This window comes from Schistocerca piceifrons, chromosome 5, assembly GCF_021461385.2.
Source record: "Schistocerca piceifrons isolate TAMUIC-IGC-003096 chromosome 5, iqSchPice1.1, whole genome shotgun sequence".
Taxonomy (NCBI): domain Eukaryota; kingdom Metazoa; phylum Arthropoda; class Insecta; order Orthoptera; family Acrididae; genus Schistocerca; species Schistocerca piceifrons.
In genome coordinates, this window is record NC_060142.1 from 660,728,958 (window position 1) to 660,747,970 (window position 19,013).

At 42.4% G+C, this 19,013-nt stretch overlaps 1 protein-coding gene across 1 annotated transcript in view; it reads left to right on the forward strand.

The window, feature by feature from the left end:
* The window catches only part of LOC124799182 (pickpocket protein 28-like), a 148,798-nt gene that overhangs the window by 47,862 nt on the left and 81,923 nt on the right, over window positions 1-19,013 (forward strand). Inside the window, exons 4-5 of the mRNA XM_047262717.1 lie at window positions 2,410-2,509; window positions 16,868-17,019. Coding sequence (XP_047118673.1) covers window positions 2,410-2,509; window positions 16,868-17,019 — 252 coding nt within the window. The remainder of the gene's footprint in view (window positions 1-2,409; window positions 2,510-16,867; window positions 17,020-19,013) is intronic.

Genomic DNA, 19,013 nt, shown 5'->3' on the forward strand with positions numbered 1-19,013 from the left:
AATGTTAATCTTTTGCTTTGTATAAATGGAAGTACATTACCGGCCATTAAAATTGCTATACCAAGAAGAAATGCAGATGATAAACGGGTATTCATTGGACAAATATATTGTACTAGAACTGACATGTGATTACATTTTCACGCAATTTGGGTGCATAAGCCGGCCGAAGTGGCCGTGCGGTTAAAGGCGCTGCAGTCTGGAACCGCAAGACCGCTACGGTCGCAGGTTCGAATCCTGCCTCGGGCATGGATGTTTGTGATGTCCTTAGGTTAGTTAGGTTTAACTAGTTCTAAGTTCTAGGGGACTAATGACCTCAGCAGTTGAGTCCCATAGTGCTCAGAGCCATTTGAATCATTTTGGGTGCATAGATCCTGAGAAATCAGTACCCAGAACAACCACCTCTGGCCATAATAACGGCCAAGATATGCCTGGGCATTGAGTCGAACAGAGCTTGGATGGAGTGTACAGCTACAGCTGCCCATGCATCTTCAACACGATACCACAATTCATCAAGAATAGTGACTGGCGTATTGTGACGTGCCAGTTGCTCAGCCACCATTGAACAGATGTTTTCAATTGGTGAGAGATCTGAAAAATGTGCTGGCCAGGGCAGCAGTCGAACATTTTCTGTATCCAGAAAGGCCCGTACAGGACCTGCAACATGCGGTCGTGCATTATCCTGCTGAAATGTATGGTTTCGCAGGGATCGAATGAAGGGTAGAGCCACTGGTCGTAACACATTTGAAATGTAACGTCCACTGTTCAAAGTGCCGTCAATGCGAACAAGAGGTGACCGAGACGTGTAACCAATGGCACCCCATACCATCACGCCGGGTGATACGCCAGTATGGCGATTACGAATACACGCTCCCAATATGCATTTACCGTGATGTCGCCAAACACGGATGCGACCATCATGATGCTGTAAACAGAACCTGGATTCATCCGAAAAATTGACGTTTTGCCATTTGTGCACTCAGATTCGTCGTTGAGTGCACCATCGCAGGCGCACCTGTCTGTGATGCGATTACGAATACACGCTCCCAATATGCATTTACCGTGATGTCGCCAAACACGGATGCGACCATCATGATGCTGTAAACAGAACCTGGATTCATCCGAAAAATTGACGTTTTGCCATTTGTGCACTCAGATTCGTCGTTGAGTGCACCATCGCAGGCGCACCTGTCTGTGATGCAGCGTCAAGGGTAACCGCAGCCATGGTCTCCGAGCTGATAGTCCATGCTGTTGCAAACGTCGTCGAACTGTTCGTGCACAAGGTTATTGTCTTGCAAACGTCCACATCTGTTGACTCAGGGATCGAGACGTGGCTGCACGATCCGTTACAGCCATGCGAATAAGATGCCTGTCATCTCAACTGCTAGTGATACGAGGCCGTTGGGATCCAGCACGGCGTTCCGTATTATCCTCGTGAACCCACCGATTCCATATTCTGCTAACAGTCATTGGATCTCCACCAACGCGAGCAGCAATGTCGCGATACGATAAACCGCAATTGCGATAGGCTACAATCCGACCTTTATCAAAGTCGGAAACGTGATGGTACACATTTCTCCTCCTTATACGAGGCATCACAACAACGTTTCACCAGGCAACGCCGGTCAACTGCTGTTTGTGTATGAGAAATCGGTTGGAAACTTTCCTCATGTCAGCACGTTGGAGGTGCCGCCACCGGCGCCAACCTTCTGTGAATGCTCTGAAAAGCTAATCATTTGCATATCACAGCACCTTCTTCCTGTCGGCTAAATTTCGCGTCTGTTGCACGTCATCTTCGTGGTGCAGCAAATTTAATGACCAGTAGTGTATTGTCCATAATATTTCGAGTACTGCTGTTCACTTGAAGGCCATCTATTTATTTCAGGTATCTATGTAGTACAGTGGCTGAAATTTAATAAAAATGAACACAGCAGTTTTTGCTCCAATCCATGTTGCAAGTGAAACACAAATTTAACACCAAAGTAAACACATTTTTCAACTGTACTACACTATAGGTCAAATAAATATTCTGGTATAGAGAGAGATGACCAGAAGAAATAATTTTAAATCAGACTTTAAACTGCTTTTTTACCTTTCAAACATTTATCGAGACGTCGGCTGTCACAGCAAACTTCGTGCTAGCGACAAGTTTAGTTCACTAAGGTTCCCCATTATCCCTCAAAACATGTTTCAGACCCAAACACCCGTGTAGTAATATTGTTGCTTTCCTTCTTACGAGAATAAACAAACTAATGTAAACAGCAGATATGTAAGCTGACTACAGTTGCAGATACTATTCTGGAAGAGTGACAGGTAATATGCTGCATGAACGCTTGTTGTTTCTCACAGGTTCTTACACTTTTTGTGGCTGTCATTACGAACTTCTTTCTTTTCACTTATATTCTGTTTCAGGATGAAGAAGCTCCAGTATGCCGCACTTGTCTGCGACGAGGACGTGGAAGTACTGGCTAACGATACTACAGACGACAATGCTATTGACTTCCTTCTTGAGGTAGGTCTGCTGCAAGTGATCAAGGTAATAATTTGTTTTAGTGGTGCACTGTGCATTTTGGTTTCAATAAAACAAACTGAACAATAAGATAATGATCCACAGCATTTTGTATGTTGTGTACGATATTTAAAGTACATTCCTTAAGACGTAATGTATCATAGACAGCTACATCATATCACATACATGAACATGGGTTCTCTGTCCTTTGGTGATGTCTTTGTTCAGGACGATGTCACTTACCACATGTTTATGTCATTCAGCAGTGAATTGACAAAGAATGTAATGCACTCCAATGCACTCCACTTTTGTATCAAGGGCAACACGAACTTTACTAGTGCAGGTGACTTGCTATCAGAAGGCGCTACAAATTGGTGATGACAGTGACCAGCCCGTTCCAGGTCTTCAAAAATAAAGATGCAGTCGGGCACACTCGTAATTCGGTCAGTAGTGCGCGTGCAGAATATCGTGGCCGGTAGATGCACAGTGGACAGAGCGGGTGTTGGGAAAATGGTAGTGGTGGGGGTAGTTGGCAAGTACTGTAGGGGAAATGCCGAGCACTGGAGGGGAAGTGCCATTGTAAACCGGCTCATGTGCTCACGTTTTTTGTAAACATTAAGTGGAGTCTATCCACACTCACACTTCCATGGTGACCATCAAAAAAGATCTACTTTCATCTTTGCTTTGGTTAGTCTCTAAACAGAATTCCACTGAAAATGCAACAAAAGCAGCGATTTATTCTCGCCTGTCTTCTTAACCATTTGTGACTGAAGCATCATGAGGGGCGAATTTTTAGTAAAAGCTGCATCTCTCTTGTTGCCATTTTAAAACTTGCTTCTTTTGCCAAAACACAGCACAATTTACACATCACTTCACTAACATATTATTCAGACACAGCTGCGAGAGAATTATGAAACAGTGGTTTACTAAGTTCATTAAGTAAGGCACTGAGGACAAGTACAGAACATCAGTAGCTTGTGAGAAAGCACCTCCTTGGTGAAAAAATTAACATGTAATTTCACTTAGTTGTTCCAAAGCTCACAGCATTTCTCATGTCACCAGCTGCTGATGACAGTTAACAATTACACTCTTTCATCGAAAAAGTCTGTAGTTAGTGAAATAACAAGTTGACAATGAAGTTTCTCATAATAACCATATGGTAAAATACTCTCCTCCTTGCATACTGTCATTTGCCAAAATCTCATCTCGATATCTCAAACCGTTTACGAGACATGAGGAATGCTGTGGATATTTCAAAAAAATGATTCAAATGGCCCTGAGCACTATGGTACTTAACGTCTGTCATGTCCCCTAGAACTTAGAACTACTTGAACCTAACTAAACTAAGGACATCACACACATCCAATCCCGAGGCAGGATTCGAACCTGCGACCGTAGCGGTGGCGCCGTTCCAGACTGTAGCGCCTAGAACCGCTCGGTCATCCCGGCCGGCGTGAATATTTCATCTGGCGCCCGCGATCGCAAGTGAATGTGCTACATAAGATCAGTTTTCTCGAGACTGGTGGCAGATGGACATCCCCAGTCAAGTCTAAATAAAACTTCGATACGTTAGATAAATTTCATATGCAGCAACATGTTATGTAATGTGCACCAAATGCTAAATCACAGTGAACCCTACTTTTCATTGCAAACTTTTCCCAATTTCACGCAGTTTCTTACTTAAATAGCAATATCACAATAACTGTGACCATTAAAGAAATGATGGGCATCTCGTCATGAAGCTGTCATGTAAATAAGTAATGCAAAAACGAAAGATTTTTACCAGTTGGTTTCTGTAAAATCATTTGAGAAAAATTGCACCTCGATTCTGTCATAGCAGCGCGGCACCAACAAGCCTAAATTAGGCAAACAATGTCGGCCTCCCCTTCCGTATGAACGAATGGACTCGCCCAGTGCTTTGGACGAAAACTGCTCACTGCAGATCGGCTACTGTATCCTGCACAGACACTACTGAGTCAAAAAATAGGAAACCAAACTAGAATCCAAATTTCCATCTGCCAGGCCAAGTCACAATGCTCCACGCACGATACTAGCAGAATGAAAACTGAGTAAAGTTTGTAACATATAACCCACGGCGACTGGTTTTGATCGCTCCTTTAGGACTCTTTTACCTGGGAGGCTGTGCATCAAGACGCAGAGAGCTGAAGCGATTCGCTTTATACAGAACAAACCTGACGCTTCCTTTCATGTGAGTTCTTTGGCCGGCTCATCACATGTCAAAACTCTACCGCCGGTGACGTTAATGATTTTGGAACAACGCACCGATATCATGGTACCCCTTTCCCAACACGCCACAACAACAAATTACGCCTCACGTGTTTTTGAAAGGACATTCATTTTAAGCGCTGATAACCATTAGAGCCGAAAGCACACTGTCATCAGCTTTGAGATTTTAGCATGCATGGGTGCTCATGAAATCTGTTAATTTTATCGTGAACCAACTTTAGCTATATACAGGGTGTTACAAAAAGGTACGGCCAAACTTTCAGGAAACATTTCTCACACACAAATAAAGAAAATATATTATGTGCACATGTGTCTGCAAATGCTTAATTTCCATGTTAGAGCTCATTTTAGTTTCGTCCACCTACGCTCAATGGAGCACGTTATCATGATTTCATACGGGATACTCTACCTGTGCTGCTAGAACATGTGCCTTTACAAGTACGGCACAACATGTGGTTCATGCACGATGGAGCTCCTGCACATTTCAGTCGAAGTGTTCGTACGCTTCTCAACAGCAGATTCGGTACCAAATGTAGAGACTCTTCGTGCTCGTATTGTGGACGGCTGTGATACAATACGCCATTTTCCAGGGCTGCATCAGCGCATCAGGGATTCCATGCGACGGAGGGTGGATGCATGTATCCTCGCTAACGGAGGACATTTTGAACATTTCCTGTAACAAAGTGTTTGAAGTCACGCTGGTACGTTCTGTTGCTGTGTGTTTCCATTTCATGATTAATGTGATTTGAAGAGAAGTAATAAAATGAGCTCTAACATGGAAAGTAAGCGTTTCCGGACACATGTCCACATAACGTATTTTGTTTCTTTGTGTGTAAGGTATGTTTCCTGAACGTTTGGCCGTACCTTTTTGTAACACCCTGTATGTACCCCACAATGCATACATGGTGAATCACCTAAAACTTGCACCGCAAATATTTCTATAACGGAAGGCGATATGCGTATTTCACAGACAGGAATGGTAGGCAAGGATCCGCGTATGCATCCCATACACAAATTGTTCTGAGTTTCAGATGTCTACATATTTAAAAAAAAGGTACAATTATTTCAATGAAACAATGTCTATTGACAGTACTACAATCGAAGTTGACTAAAATAGAACGTCAGTGGTGTTCGTTGCAGGACTCTCGTGCAAGTAGTTTTAGCATAAACGAATGTGAATTTCACGTGGGTGCATATGTGCAGCCCTCTACAGATGTTGATAAGTCTCCAGACGTATCGTGTTGTTAGATGTGACATCAGCTAGGACAAACGAAAGACAAAGGTGAATTCAGTACCTCTGTGAGATCCAACAGGTAAATAACCATCGGAGCCTCAAAGCCTGTGCTCAAAATGACCTCCACCAGCGTCAACGCAACCTTGCAGTCTGCCATGCAACCCTTGCTGCACATGTTCTAGCATTTTAGTGGAAATTGCAACGGAGGCAGCAGTAATACATCTTTTCACATTATCTATAATTGTTTGAAAAGGATGACGGCTATTGGGATGCCTTTCGGAGTACACGGTACATGAACGAACAGCATACTTCCTATATTCACCATAAACCATGAGCACGTTCACTTTTTTCACGTTGGAAAATACCATCTTCCAAGCACGTCCTACTACGTCCACTATTACACAGTTAAGTGGCAGTACCGTTGCAATGCAATCAAAGTATACACACAAAACAATGTAAACGAACATAACATCGTAGCCTTCCATTTAAGCAATAGGAAGGAACAAACAGCTGTCGACATTTACAATGTTCACAACACAATAACTTGTAAACTACTTGCACTAGCCAGAATGAGATTTTCACTCTGCAGCGGAGTGTGCGCTGATATGAAACTTCCTGGCAGATTAAAACTATGTGCCCGACCGAGACTCGAACTCGGGACCTTTGCCTTTCGCGGGCAGGTGCTCTACCAACTGGCAGAAGTAAAGCTGTTGAGAACCGGGCGTGAGTCGTGCTTCGGTAGCTCAGATGGTAGAGCACTTGCCCGCGAAAGGCAAAGGTCCCGAGTTCGAGTCTCGGTCGGGCACACAGTTTTAATCTGCCAGGAAGTTTCATACTTGCACTAGGCTCCTGCAACAAACACGACTGACATTCTCATTTACGCTACTTTTAGGATCTTACTGTCAACAGGCAGTGTCCCATTTGAAAATTAGTAACTGTTGTAAAAAACCAGCACTTTCGTCAACGTCTCTTTAACTGCGTCTGTTCTGTAAATACGTGCCCTTGCTTACAATTAAGTTTTGCGATAGTGCCTTCCTTGTCCGAAATATTTGTGGAGCAGTTGTTAGGTGATCCACCCCGTATCTGAACATTCACGAAAAGCTGTATCACCGATTTCGAATAATCATTTCCAAATGGGCCCAAAGCACAAAGTAAAATTTTGTTGTTCTGCACTGCTCAATTGTTATATAGAGTACACAACATAATTAGTGTCTACATTATGTATGCAGTATTAATACTTCATAAACGAAGGTGTATCGGCAGTTTCATCCGAATCTCAAGCCACAGAACATACTTAATTAAAATGATAATAACTAGGACCATGAAGTGTTGGAGGGGTAGTAATTGTATGTGTCTGTGGTGTATTTAGCACCAGCTCTGATTTAGTTTCACATTAATTACAAACTTTACAATTGTGAAAAGACGCTATTGTCACTAGCCTATGCATGTAAATATTGTGAAGTAACATTAAAAATAAATGTAAACTTAAATATTAATTAATGTTTCATTGCCTGGAGTGGGTACACTAGAAAGTATAATTGTTGAGATCTGGTTAAGAAACAATTCTTACCTATGAGACCGATAGTTTGTCCATAAATTTGATTTTCACAAACATCTATTTTTCTCAAAATTATGTTTCTGTGCTTTGGGCGCTTACGGTTCTCAGTGTCTCTTTCATTTACATGTCTTGAACACAGTTTCTTAACTTACGGTGTTTCGCGATAGCTGTCTCAAAAATTTCCGTTGAAAAATTCTGAGACGCTGTTACTAAGGAAACAATGTTCATCACAAATAAATACAATAATCTGAAGATGGGCTGACAGGCATCTTGGACTGTCACCATGTCTAAATAAGCGCCTATTAAGGCAGTTGGTTGCAGCTAATCCTCTTTAATTTACCTTCAGTTTTAACAGTTGCTGTGTTCTAGTACGTCCGCAATGGAGAAGAATTATTTACTAATGTTAATATGAAAAGTAACAGAGAAACAAAATACGACAATGAGACAGCCAGTATAAGTCGACAAGCAAGTAAGAGTAACTCTGCGATTTTTGGCCACAGGAAGGTCATTAGAGCGTTTGAAATTTAGCGTGTTAATATCCACAAATAGTATTAGCTTGCATTTTTTAAATATTTGTCCAAACATACTTTTGACGACTGGCATATGTTGTTTCTCTAACCCTGAATGAATTGAGCCATCATTTCTTTGTTCATTTCAAGAAGTCGAAACCGCTTGAACTTTGCATATATCAGCTGCATTACACAAAAGCCAAACTAGAATAATGTGAACAACAGAATGGCGAATATACGAAATTGCATCATTGGTGGAGTACAATGTGAGATCCTCTCTCTCTCTCTCCCTTTCTCTCTCTCTCTCTCTCTCTCCCACGAATTTCTTCCACAGTCGGATTGAAACCACATCACCCACCGTTGGTACTCAGTGTAGTAAAGTTTTTGTGTATGTGTCTGGCAATGAAGAAAAACGTGACTATATTCGACACAGAACGTCGGAATTGCAAATTAGGCCAGTACTGTCGGGACTGTTACGAATAACTATTCAAACAAGTTCAAGAAAGCTGAATCTTGAAATGAAATATGTAGATCATGTAACAGGGTGTAAGCGTCTCTCTCACTGTATTGTTACTATTGTATTATGATATCTGACGGTTTATCCTACACCCATAAGTGGCGCATTACGAATTAATACATGCATAGTGTTTGTATATGCACTAATGTGCAATCAGAGCAAGACACACTTCATATCACTCACTTACTGTTCGATGGCACAGAATGTAAATGTTCACTGTCTGCACTACAACAGATCGTACTAAGCAGCTAGCAAGGCGAGTTCCAAACAGCCTACCACAGAATCGAAAACACAAACGCATATATCTTTAAAATCCTTCACTGAAAATAACCAGTTATAATTCACATTTGATAACTGTTAGCCATACGTGTCTTGCCAGAACTAGGCATTTATTTTCCTTTATTGTATCAGCAATTTCAGATTACTTTTGTGACCTAGTACGACAATAAAGTGGTGCCGTACTGTTCATAAACTCGGCTATACGCAGGGAGCAGAGTTCAGTTTATTAATGTTGCTGATATATCGGTGACATACTCTCAAATACACTGCCGGGGAAAAAATTAGTACACCATTTTAGACGTTTCCAATTCAGTCGAGATTTATTGTTGCAACAGTGCATTTGTAGTTGTTATTGTGGTCTTCAGTCCTGAGACTGGTTTGATGCAGCTCTCCATGCTACTCTATCCTGTGCAAGCTTCTTCATCTCCCAGTACCTACTGCAGCCTACATCCTTCTGAATCTGCTTAGTGTATTCATCCCTTGGTCTCCCTCTACACTGCCCTCCAATACTAAATTGGTAATCCCTTGATGCCTCAGAACATGTCCTACCAACCGATCCTTCTTCTGGTCAAGTTGTGCCACAAACTCCTCCCCAATTCTATTCAATACCTCCTCATTAGTTATGTGATCTATCCAGCTAATCTTCAGCATTCTTCTGTAGCACCACATTTCGAAAGCTTCTATTCTCTTCTTGTCTGAACTATTTATTGTCCATGTTTCACTTCCATACATGGCTACACTCCATACAAATACTTTCAGAAACGACTTCCTGACACTTAAATCTATACTCGATGTTAACAAATTTCTCTTCTTCAGAAACGCTTTCCTTGCCATTGCCAGTCTACATTTTATATCCTCTCTACTTCGACCATCATCAGTTATTTTGCTCCCCAAATAGCAAAACTCCTTTACTACTTTAAGTGTCTCATTTCCTAATCTAATCCCCTCAGCATCACCCGACTTAATTCGACTACATTCCATTATCCTCGTTTTGCTTTTGTTGATGTTCATCTTATACCCTCCTTTCAAGACACTGTCCATTCCGTTCAACTGATCTTCCAAGTCCTTTGCTGTCTCTGACAGAATTACAATGTCATCGGCGAACCTCAAAGTTTTTATTTCTTCTCAATGGATTTTAATACCTACTCCGAACTTTTCTTTTATTTCCTTTACTGCTTGCTCAATATACAGATTGAATAACATCGGGGAGAGGCTACAAGCATTTGTAGTACATGAAATGATTACATTTACATATCAACAGGTACCACGTATCAACCCGTGCTGAAACATCCGTATTAGCACTTGGTTTAGCCGCTACGGGAGTCAATGGAGGCGCTGACTCTTGCATCCAGTCGGTCGTACAGATGGCGAATACTATCTGGGATACGTTATGTCACTTCTGATCGACAAGTTCTATTAGAGTTGTAACTTCCTGGCAGATTAAAACTGTGTGCCGGACCTCGCAGAACTAGCACTTCTAAAAGAAATGATATTGTGCAGAGTGAAAATATCATTCTGGAAACATCCCCCAGGCTGTGGCTAAGCCATGTCTCCTCAATATCATTTCTTTCAGGGGTACTAGTTCTGCAAGGTACGCAGGAGAGCTTCTGTAAAGTTTGGAAGGTAGGAGACGAGGTACTGGCGGAAGTAAAGCTGTGAGGACGGAGCGGGAGTCGTGCTTGGGTAGCTCAGATGGTAGAGCAGTTGCCCGCGAAAGGCAAAGGTCCCGAGTTCGAGTCTCGGTCGGGCACACAGTTTTAATCTGCCAGGAAGTTTCACATCAGCGCACACTCCGCTGCACAATGAAAATCTCATTCTATAACAGTTGTTGGTTGATGAGTCGCACGAATCACTTCTCGGCAATCATATCCCAAAAGTGCGCGACTGGGGACAAACTGGGAGATGGTGCTGACCACGGAAGTTGCTGCACTTCTTGCGGGGCGTGTTGAGTTTCACGGGCAGTTTGCGGACGAGCTTTGTCCTGTTGGAACAACACATCACCATCTTGATGTAAAAACGGAAGAAGAACGGATCTAACAACATTCTACACGTACCGACTTCTGATTAGCGTCCTCTCCAGGAGAGAGTTGTAGCTTATCGCAGATGGATGGCTCTGAGCACTATAGGACTTAACATCTGTGGTCATCAGTCCCCTAGAACCTAGAACTACTTAAACCTAACTAACCTAAGGACATCACACAACACCCAGTCATCACGAGGCAGAGAAAATCCCTGACCCCGCAGGGAATCGAACCCGGGAAGCCCGCATCTCGTGGTCGTGCGGTAGCGTTCTCGCTTCCCACGCCCGGGTTCCCGGGTTCGATTCCCGGCGGGGTCAGGGATTTTCTCTGCCTCGTGATGGCTGGGTGTTGTGTCATGTCCTTAGGTTAGTTAGGTTTAAGTAGTTCTAAGTTCTAGTGGACTGATGACCATAGATGTTAAGTCCCATAGTGCTCAGAGCCATTTGAACCATTTTTTGAACCCGGGAACCCGGGCGCGGGAAGCGAGAACGCTACCGCACGACCACGAGCTGCTTATCGCACACCGGACTATAAGGCCAGGGCAGGGGCCAGTGTGTGGTGGACGAATGCACTTTACGAGACAGAGCTCACCAGGTCTACATCATCAGCACAAACGATCATCACTCGCGTGCAGGCAGAATCTACTTTGATCGCTGAAGACCACGGCATCCCATTCCGTCTTCCGCGTGATCCTCTGACGCCATCAGTCGAACCGTGCATATCGATGACGTACCATGAGTTGAAGACGGATTAGAGGTATGCGTGCCCGTAGCCCCATTCCTAATAACTGGTTCGCAACAGTTGGTGTTGACTCGCCTGGACTCACAAGCCCTGTTATCTGTGCTGCTGCAGCTGTACGATCTGCCACTGGTGCCCTTACAATACAACAACGCTGGTGGGCGTCTGTGCTGCTTGGACGTCCAGAACAACATTTACAGGTGCGAGAATCTTTACGTGACCGCTGATACCAGCGTCGTTGCCAACTGATGCACCACGTCCAACTTGCGTGGCAGTTCTCCGAAAGGACCATCTCTCCGTTCGGAAGGCCACAGTTTGATCTCTTTCAAACTTGCTCATTTGGCAGTATGAAGCACGAGTGCCTTTCTGTGGCATGGTTCCCTGCTTGCCTCACACGTTTGCACCACACACAACCTTCTGGCTGTGAGCACTCCCTATTAAAGGGTAGACAAGGACGGTGCTCTCGCAGTTATGCCATTATGCTATGTATTGGCGGACGACGTTGAAATCATTATAAGTACATCTACTATACCCCAGGTGGCACATGCCATCATCGGATCAAAATCGACACCTCCTTTCCAGGTGAACTAATTTATTTTTTTCGGCAGTATATCTTGACAATACTTCATGTTCGCGTGTACATTATCACTATGAGTAACAATACTTCCCATTTGTTAGCGAATACAGTTCGCTTCTATTAAAATACTTTCATCTGGTCCTTCATAATATTCAAACAACATTACAATAAAACATCAGTAGAAACATTACCACTATCAGCATAACACGATTCACTTGATGATACTGCAGCGCCTGGTTGATTACGAGGATCGCAATATACGCCCTCTGGCTCGTGTCTTTGCTGGCGACAATCACCTGCCCGGCAATGTTCACACATTGCTTAAGGTGGAATGACAGTGAGCTCACAAGAAATTTTGGTGTCTTGCCAAGACAGGAGATAAAAATTATAGGTAAGTACCTTCAAAAATTCTTATTAATCTTTAGTGACGCATTTACCGTACAAACGCCTATGACTGATACACTCTAGTGCAATTCTTTTCCTTGATTAGTGACGAAGTTACGAATTTTCGTAAGAAAGCTTTTCAAATGCTGTACTTCTCTGAACTGCAAATTTTCGGGATGTTATGTTAAAGCGATGTACTATGTACTGATGCAAAGCAATCATAATAATTATTATTATTACATTAAAATATTTTATGTATTTTGTTGTTATTAATATTAAAATGGTAGCCGTCTGTGGCACGTTAAAAATGTGGGTGACCGATAGTAATATTCGCAGGACAGGAGGGGGTGGGAGACGGAAACAAACTGTGATCCCCCGCCTACTCGCAGAATCGAACCCTGGAACCTCGACTGTCTGTTCCTGCAGCTAGATAACGGCTGTACATAGAAGCATCAGAGATAAGACTGTGGACTATTTCGGCACTGTTCTGTGACGCCATGACTTCTGGCCAGCATCCAAACTGCCGCGACAGTGAAACGGCACAGAGAAGCAAACGTACTATGTACAGGGTGATTCGTGGGCGTAATGTATGAATCAAAATAAGAGTGAAACGTTGAATAAAGTTTTTGTTACACTGTTGGTTTCCGAGTTATTATGCAGGGTGTCGTTTGCGGTAGGCATTACATCACTGGTCAGTACTGGCTTTTTGCGTGTCGCGTTCTTCTGCATAACGACTCATGTTCCTTTGTCGACGGTGGCCCTGCACTTTTCAGCCGGGAGGCAAGAAAGTATCTCAGAGTTGCTTATCCTGATAAGTGGACAGGTCTTACAGGACGAGTTACTTGGCTCCCAAATCTCTGGACCTTAACCCCCCCCCCCCCCCCCCGTACCTTTGGGGCTACAAGAGGGAGTTCGCGTATAGAGTTGGAACTAAGAATGCAGCACAACTTCAGCAGCGAATTGAAAATAGCTGCGCAACTGTGCAGAATGATAAAACAGAGCGTGCAACATTCCGAGAGCGGTGAGAAGTCTAGCACATCAATGTCTACGTTTACATGGATATCATTTTGAACATGCCCTGGGGGAAGCGTACAGTAGATACTCGATACATCTACACGGATACTCTGCAAATCACATTCAAGTGCCTGGCAGAGGGTTCATCGAACCACCTTCACAATTCTCTATTATTTCAATCTCGTATAGCGCGCGGGAAGAATGAACACCTATATCTTTCCGTACGAGCTCTGATTTCCTTTATTTTAACGTGGTGATCGTTCCTCCCTATGTAGGTCGGAGTCAACAAAATATTTTTGCATTCGGGGGAGATAGTTGGAGATTATAATTTCGTGAGAAGATCCCGTCGCCTTTCTTTTAATGATTTCCAGCCCAGATCCTGTATCACTTCTGTGACACTCTCTCCCATAATTCGCGATAATACAAAACGTGCTGCCTTTCTTTGAACTTTTTCGATGTACTCCGTCAGTCCTATCTGGCAAGGATCCCATACCACGTAGCAGTATTCTAAAAGAGGGCGGACAAGCGTAGTGTAGGCAGTCTCCTTAGTATGTCTGTTACATTTTCTAAGCGTCCTGCCAATAAATCGCAGTCTTTGGTTAGCCTTCCCCACAACATTTTCTATGTGTTCCTTCCAATTTAAGTTGTAAATAATTGTAATACCTAGGTATTTAGTTGAATTTACGGCTTTTACATTAGACTGATTTATCGTGTAGCCGAAGTTTAACGAGTTCCTTTTAGCACTCATGTGGATGATCTCACGCTTTTCGATATTTAGGGTCAACTGCCACTTTTCACACCATTCAGATATCTTTTCTAAATCGTTTTGCAGTTTGTTCTGGTCTTCTGATGACTTTATTAGTCGATAAACGACAGCGTCATCTGCAAACAACCGAAGACGGCTGCTCAGATTGTCTCCCAAATCGTTTATATAGATAAGGAACAGCAAAGGGCCTATAACACTACCTTGGGGAACGCCTGAAATCATATCCGTTTTACTCGATGACTTTCCGTTAATTACTACGGACTGTGACGTCTCTGACAGGAAATCACAAATCCAGTCACATAACTGAGATGATATTTCATAAGCACGCAATTTCACTGCGAGCCGCTTGTGTGGTACAGTGTCAAAAGCCTTCCATAAATCCGGAAATACGGAATCAATCTGAAATCCCTTGTCAATAGCACCCAACACTTCATGTGAATAAAGAGCTAGTTGTGTTTCACAGTAACGATGTTTTCTAAACCGATGTTGACTGTGAGTCAACATTCATAATATTCGAACACAATATACGTTCTAAAGTCCTGCTGCATATCGTCGATAACGATATGGGCCTGTAATTTAGTGGATTACTCCTACTGCCTTTCTTGAATATTGGTGTGACCTGCGCAACTTTCCAGCCTTTGAGTGCGGATCTTTCGTCGAGCGAACGGTTGTATATGATTGTTAAGTATGGAGTTGATGCATCAGCAGACTCCGAAAGGAACCGAATTGGTATAGAGCTTGGACCAGAATACTTGCTTTTATTAAGTGATTTAAGTTGCTTCACTCCGAGGATATTTACTTCTACATTACTCATGTTGACAGCTGTTCTCGATCCGAATTCTGGTACATTTACTTCGTCTCCGTTTGTGAAGGCATTTCGGAAGGCTGTGTTTAGTAACTCTGCCTTGGCAGCACTGTCTTCGATAGCATCTCGATTGCTATCGCGCAGAGAAGGTATTGATTGTTTCCTGCCGCTAACATACTTCACATACGACCAGAATCTGTTTGGATTTTCTGCCAGTTTTCGAGAAAAGTTTCGTTGTGGAAGCTGTTATAGGCATCTCGCATTTAAGTCCGCGCTAAATTCCGAACTTCTGTAAAAGATCGCCAATCTTGGAGATTTTGTGTCTGTTTAAATTTGGCATGTTTGTTTCGTTGTTTCTGCAACAGTGTTCTAACCCGTTTTGTGTACCAAGGAGCATCAGTTCAGTCGTTTCTTAATTTATTTGGTATAAATCTCTCAATTGCTGCCGATACTATTTCTTTGAATTTAAGCCACATCTGGTCTACACTGATATTATTAATTTGGAATGAGTGGAGATTGTCTCTTAGGAAGGCATCAAGTGAATTTTTATCTGCATTTTTGAATAGGTATATTTTTCGCTTATTTCTCGAGGATTTGTAGGATTTCGGCTCCCTTTGTATTGTTGGTTTCTGAGAAGAATAGATTTTGTATTCTACTTGTGATCCCTACTCTACTGCATAAGTCTGAAATATATCAATGTCAGATAAAATTTAATTAACATATTACTGTTATTTTGATAGATACATTTAACCAAGAGGTGTGTACAGTTATTTTGAATCACGCTGTATAGAAACTGCTAAAGTCACAGTGTTTCCTGTTGCTCTCTAAGCGCTAAATCAGCAGTTTAACAAAATTGTAGACATTTATTTCTAGAAATTCGTGGGAATTTTGTAATGTTTTAAGAGTTTCTACCGCAGATGGGGGGCGAGGACCAGTAATCCCTGTTGACAACTCTCTAGTGACCCCCATGTGGTGACTATGAAATCAAAATCATTTTACAGAAGATATCTGACATTGTAAGAATAGGAGATGGTGACTGTAAGCAGATAATCAAATATTAAATTATAAAAAAAATCTCTAAAACTTATTAAAATTCTCAAAACGTTTCTATACATTGGCTCAATTGCATTTAACAAACTCATGACCAGTTTCGGTAGCTGAAGTACCGTCTTCAGATCTGAGAGCAGACAAACCGAAAGAAAAATTTCCGTAAGTCACAAATTACGTAAAAGTTGCTGCTATCCAACATTTAAAAATTTACAGGGGGTTAAGATACCACATGTAGTATTCTAAATGCAAGACTCGAGATTAAAAATAAGAATGTTGCGGACCATGCACACTGCTAGTTACATTTATAATACCACATGTGATATCGTAATTCGCCGTAAAGTTTTAAAAGTAGGCCAATAGAAAATTTTACGTAACTGGTTACTTAAGGCAGTTTTTTAATTGGTTTGTCTCTTCTCAGATCTGAAGATGGTAGTTAAGCTACCGACAATGGTCGTCACTTTGCAAACATTTTTTAATGTTAAATGCAGTATATGTAAAACTTTTGAAAATTTTAAAAGGTTTTAAAGAAAGTTTTTACAATTTATGTAATTTTATATTTGACTAACAATCACCTTAGTTCAAAGCTTCCATATGTGATACTGTGAGGCTGCTACACATGGTAAAGGGGGAACCTGGTGAGGTGACTGGGTTGACGGTTGCAGGTGGCTCCTGGCCTCTGGGACACTGTGCGTCGCTGCCGGTGGCAGTCCAAGGACACCTCGTGTGGCGAGCTTTTCGACACGATCATCACAGACGAGGGCGTCTGCTACACGTTCAACGGCATCGAGTACGAGGACTTCTTCACCGAGAATGCGTAAGGCTTGACTTAATTGTAACCCTGTCTGCTATCTCTAACATCACTTTCAAAGTCACCAAACGACATTTCTCTTGATGCTTCTTGTTGCTGTGATCTGTTCAAGTCACAAAGGTTGTAAGACTGCAGTCTACATTTACAAGCAGAAGGGTACCATCTGTAATGAAATGGCTTAGCATTTTTTCGAGTCAGCAGACTTTCTTTTTAAGTACACACAAGGAAACTGAAACTGTAGAAATTCTTATAGTAGGAGGTCTCTGAAGCCCACCATATTTTTGATGAACCACAAAGAGGGCAAGCTGTACCACAACACATAGACCGCGGTGGTCAATGAACTGTGCGTCATCCGAAGCGTTGCTTGCTCAGGTAGTAGATGAGCTTAAACACGGCACTTGATCAGCTGCACATCAAATCTATATTGCGCATGGTAATAAGTGGACAGTCGTACGGGAACAGTAACTGCACCCTTACAATTCACATAATCTGAAAGCTTCTACTTAATTCATTCCTTTCGTCATGATGATATAGTAGGTATTGCAATATTCTATTGTTGACTTTCACTTCTCCACATATGTATTTTTATCCGTTGAAACCTTCTTCGCCAGATAAGAAACAGTAGTCGCAAAAGACACGTATGGCATGTTCAGCATCCACGCCATTCACTTGTGAATGGTCATCAACACAGACCTGAAATGAACTTTTGGGCAGCATAGCCAGTGATTTCTCCCCCCATGATCCATGAACCTTGCCGTTGGTGGGGAGGCTTGCGTGCCTCAGCGATACAGGTCAGTGAACTGTATGCCATCCGAGGCGGTGCTTGCTAAGGTAGCAGATGAGGTCTGACTTGGCACTTGATCAACTGCACGTCAAATCCAAACCATAACGGAGGGCTGTCTGTTCAGAGACCAGACAAACATGTGGTTCCTGAAAGGGGCAGCAGTCTTTTCAATAGTTGCAAGGGCAACAGTCTGGATGATTGACTGACCTGGCCTTGTAACATCAACCAAAACAGCCTCTCTGTGCTGGTACTGCGAATGGCTGAAAGCAAGGAGAAACTACAGGCGTAATTTTTCCCATGGGCATGCAGCTTTAGTGTGTGGTTAAATGATGATGGCGTCCTCTTGGGTAAAATGGATAGGTTAAAGCTAGATATAGTGGGAATTAGTGAGGTTCGGTGGCAGGAGGAACAAGACTTCTGGTACTGAGTTATAAATACAAAATCAAATAGGAGTAATGCATGAGTTAGTTTAATAATGAATAAAAAGTAGGAGCGCAGATAAGCTACTATGAACAGCACAGTGAACGCATTATTGTAGCCAAGACAGACAAGAAGCCTACGCCCACCATAATAATACAAGTTTATATGTCAACCAGCTTGGCAGATGATGAAGAGATTGAAGAAATGTATGATGCGATAAAAGAAATTAGATAGTTAAGGGAGAGGAAAATTTAATATTCATGGGGGGGGGGGGGGGGTGGAATTCGATACTAGGAAAAGAAATAGAAGAAAAAGTAGTAAGTGAATATGGACTGGGGGTAAGGATTGAAAGAGGAAGTCGCCTGGTAGAATTCTGCACAGAGTATAACCTAATCGTAGCTAACACTTGGTTTAAGAATCATGAAAGAAGGGTGTATACGTGGAAGAGGCCTGAAGACATTGGTCGGTTTCAGATAGATTATAAGATGGTAAGACAGAGACTTAGAAACCCGGTTTTAAACTGTAAGACATTTCCAGGGGCAGATGTGGACTCTGAACACAATTTATTATTTATTAGATTAAAACTGAAGAAACTGCAAAAAGGTGGGAATTTGAGAAGATGGGATCTGGATAAACTGAAAGAAACAGAGGTTGTAGAGAGTTTCAGGGAGAGCATAAGGGAACGATTGGCAGGAATGGGGGAAAAAAATACAACAGAAGAAGAATGGGTAGCTTTGAGAGGTGAAATAGTGAAGGCAGCAGCGGATCAAGTAGATGAAAAGACGAGGGCTCGTAG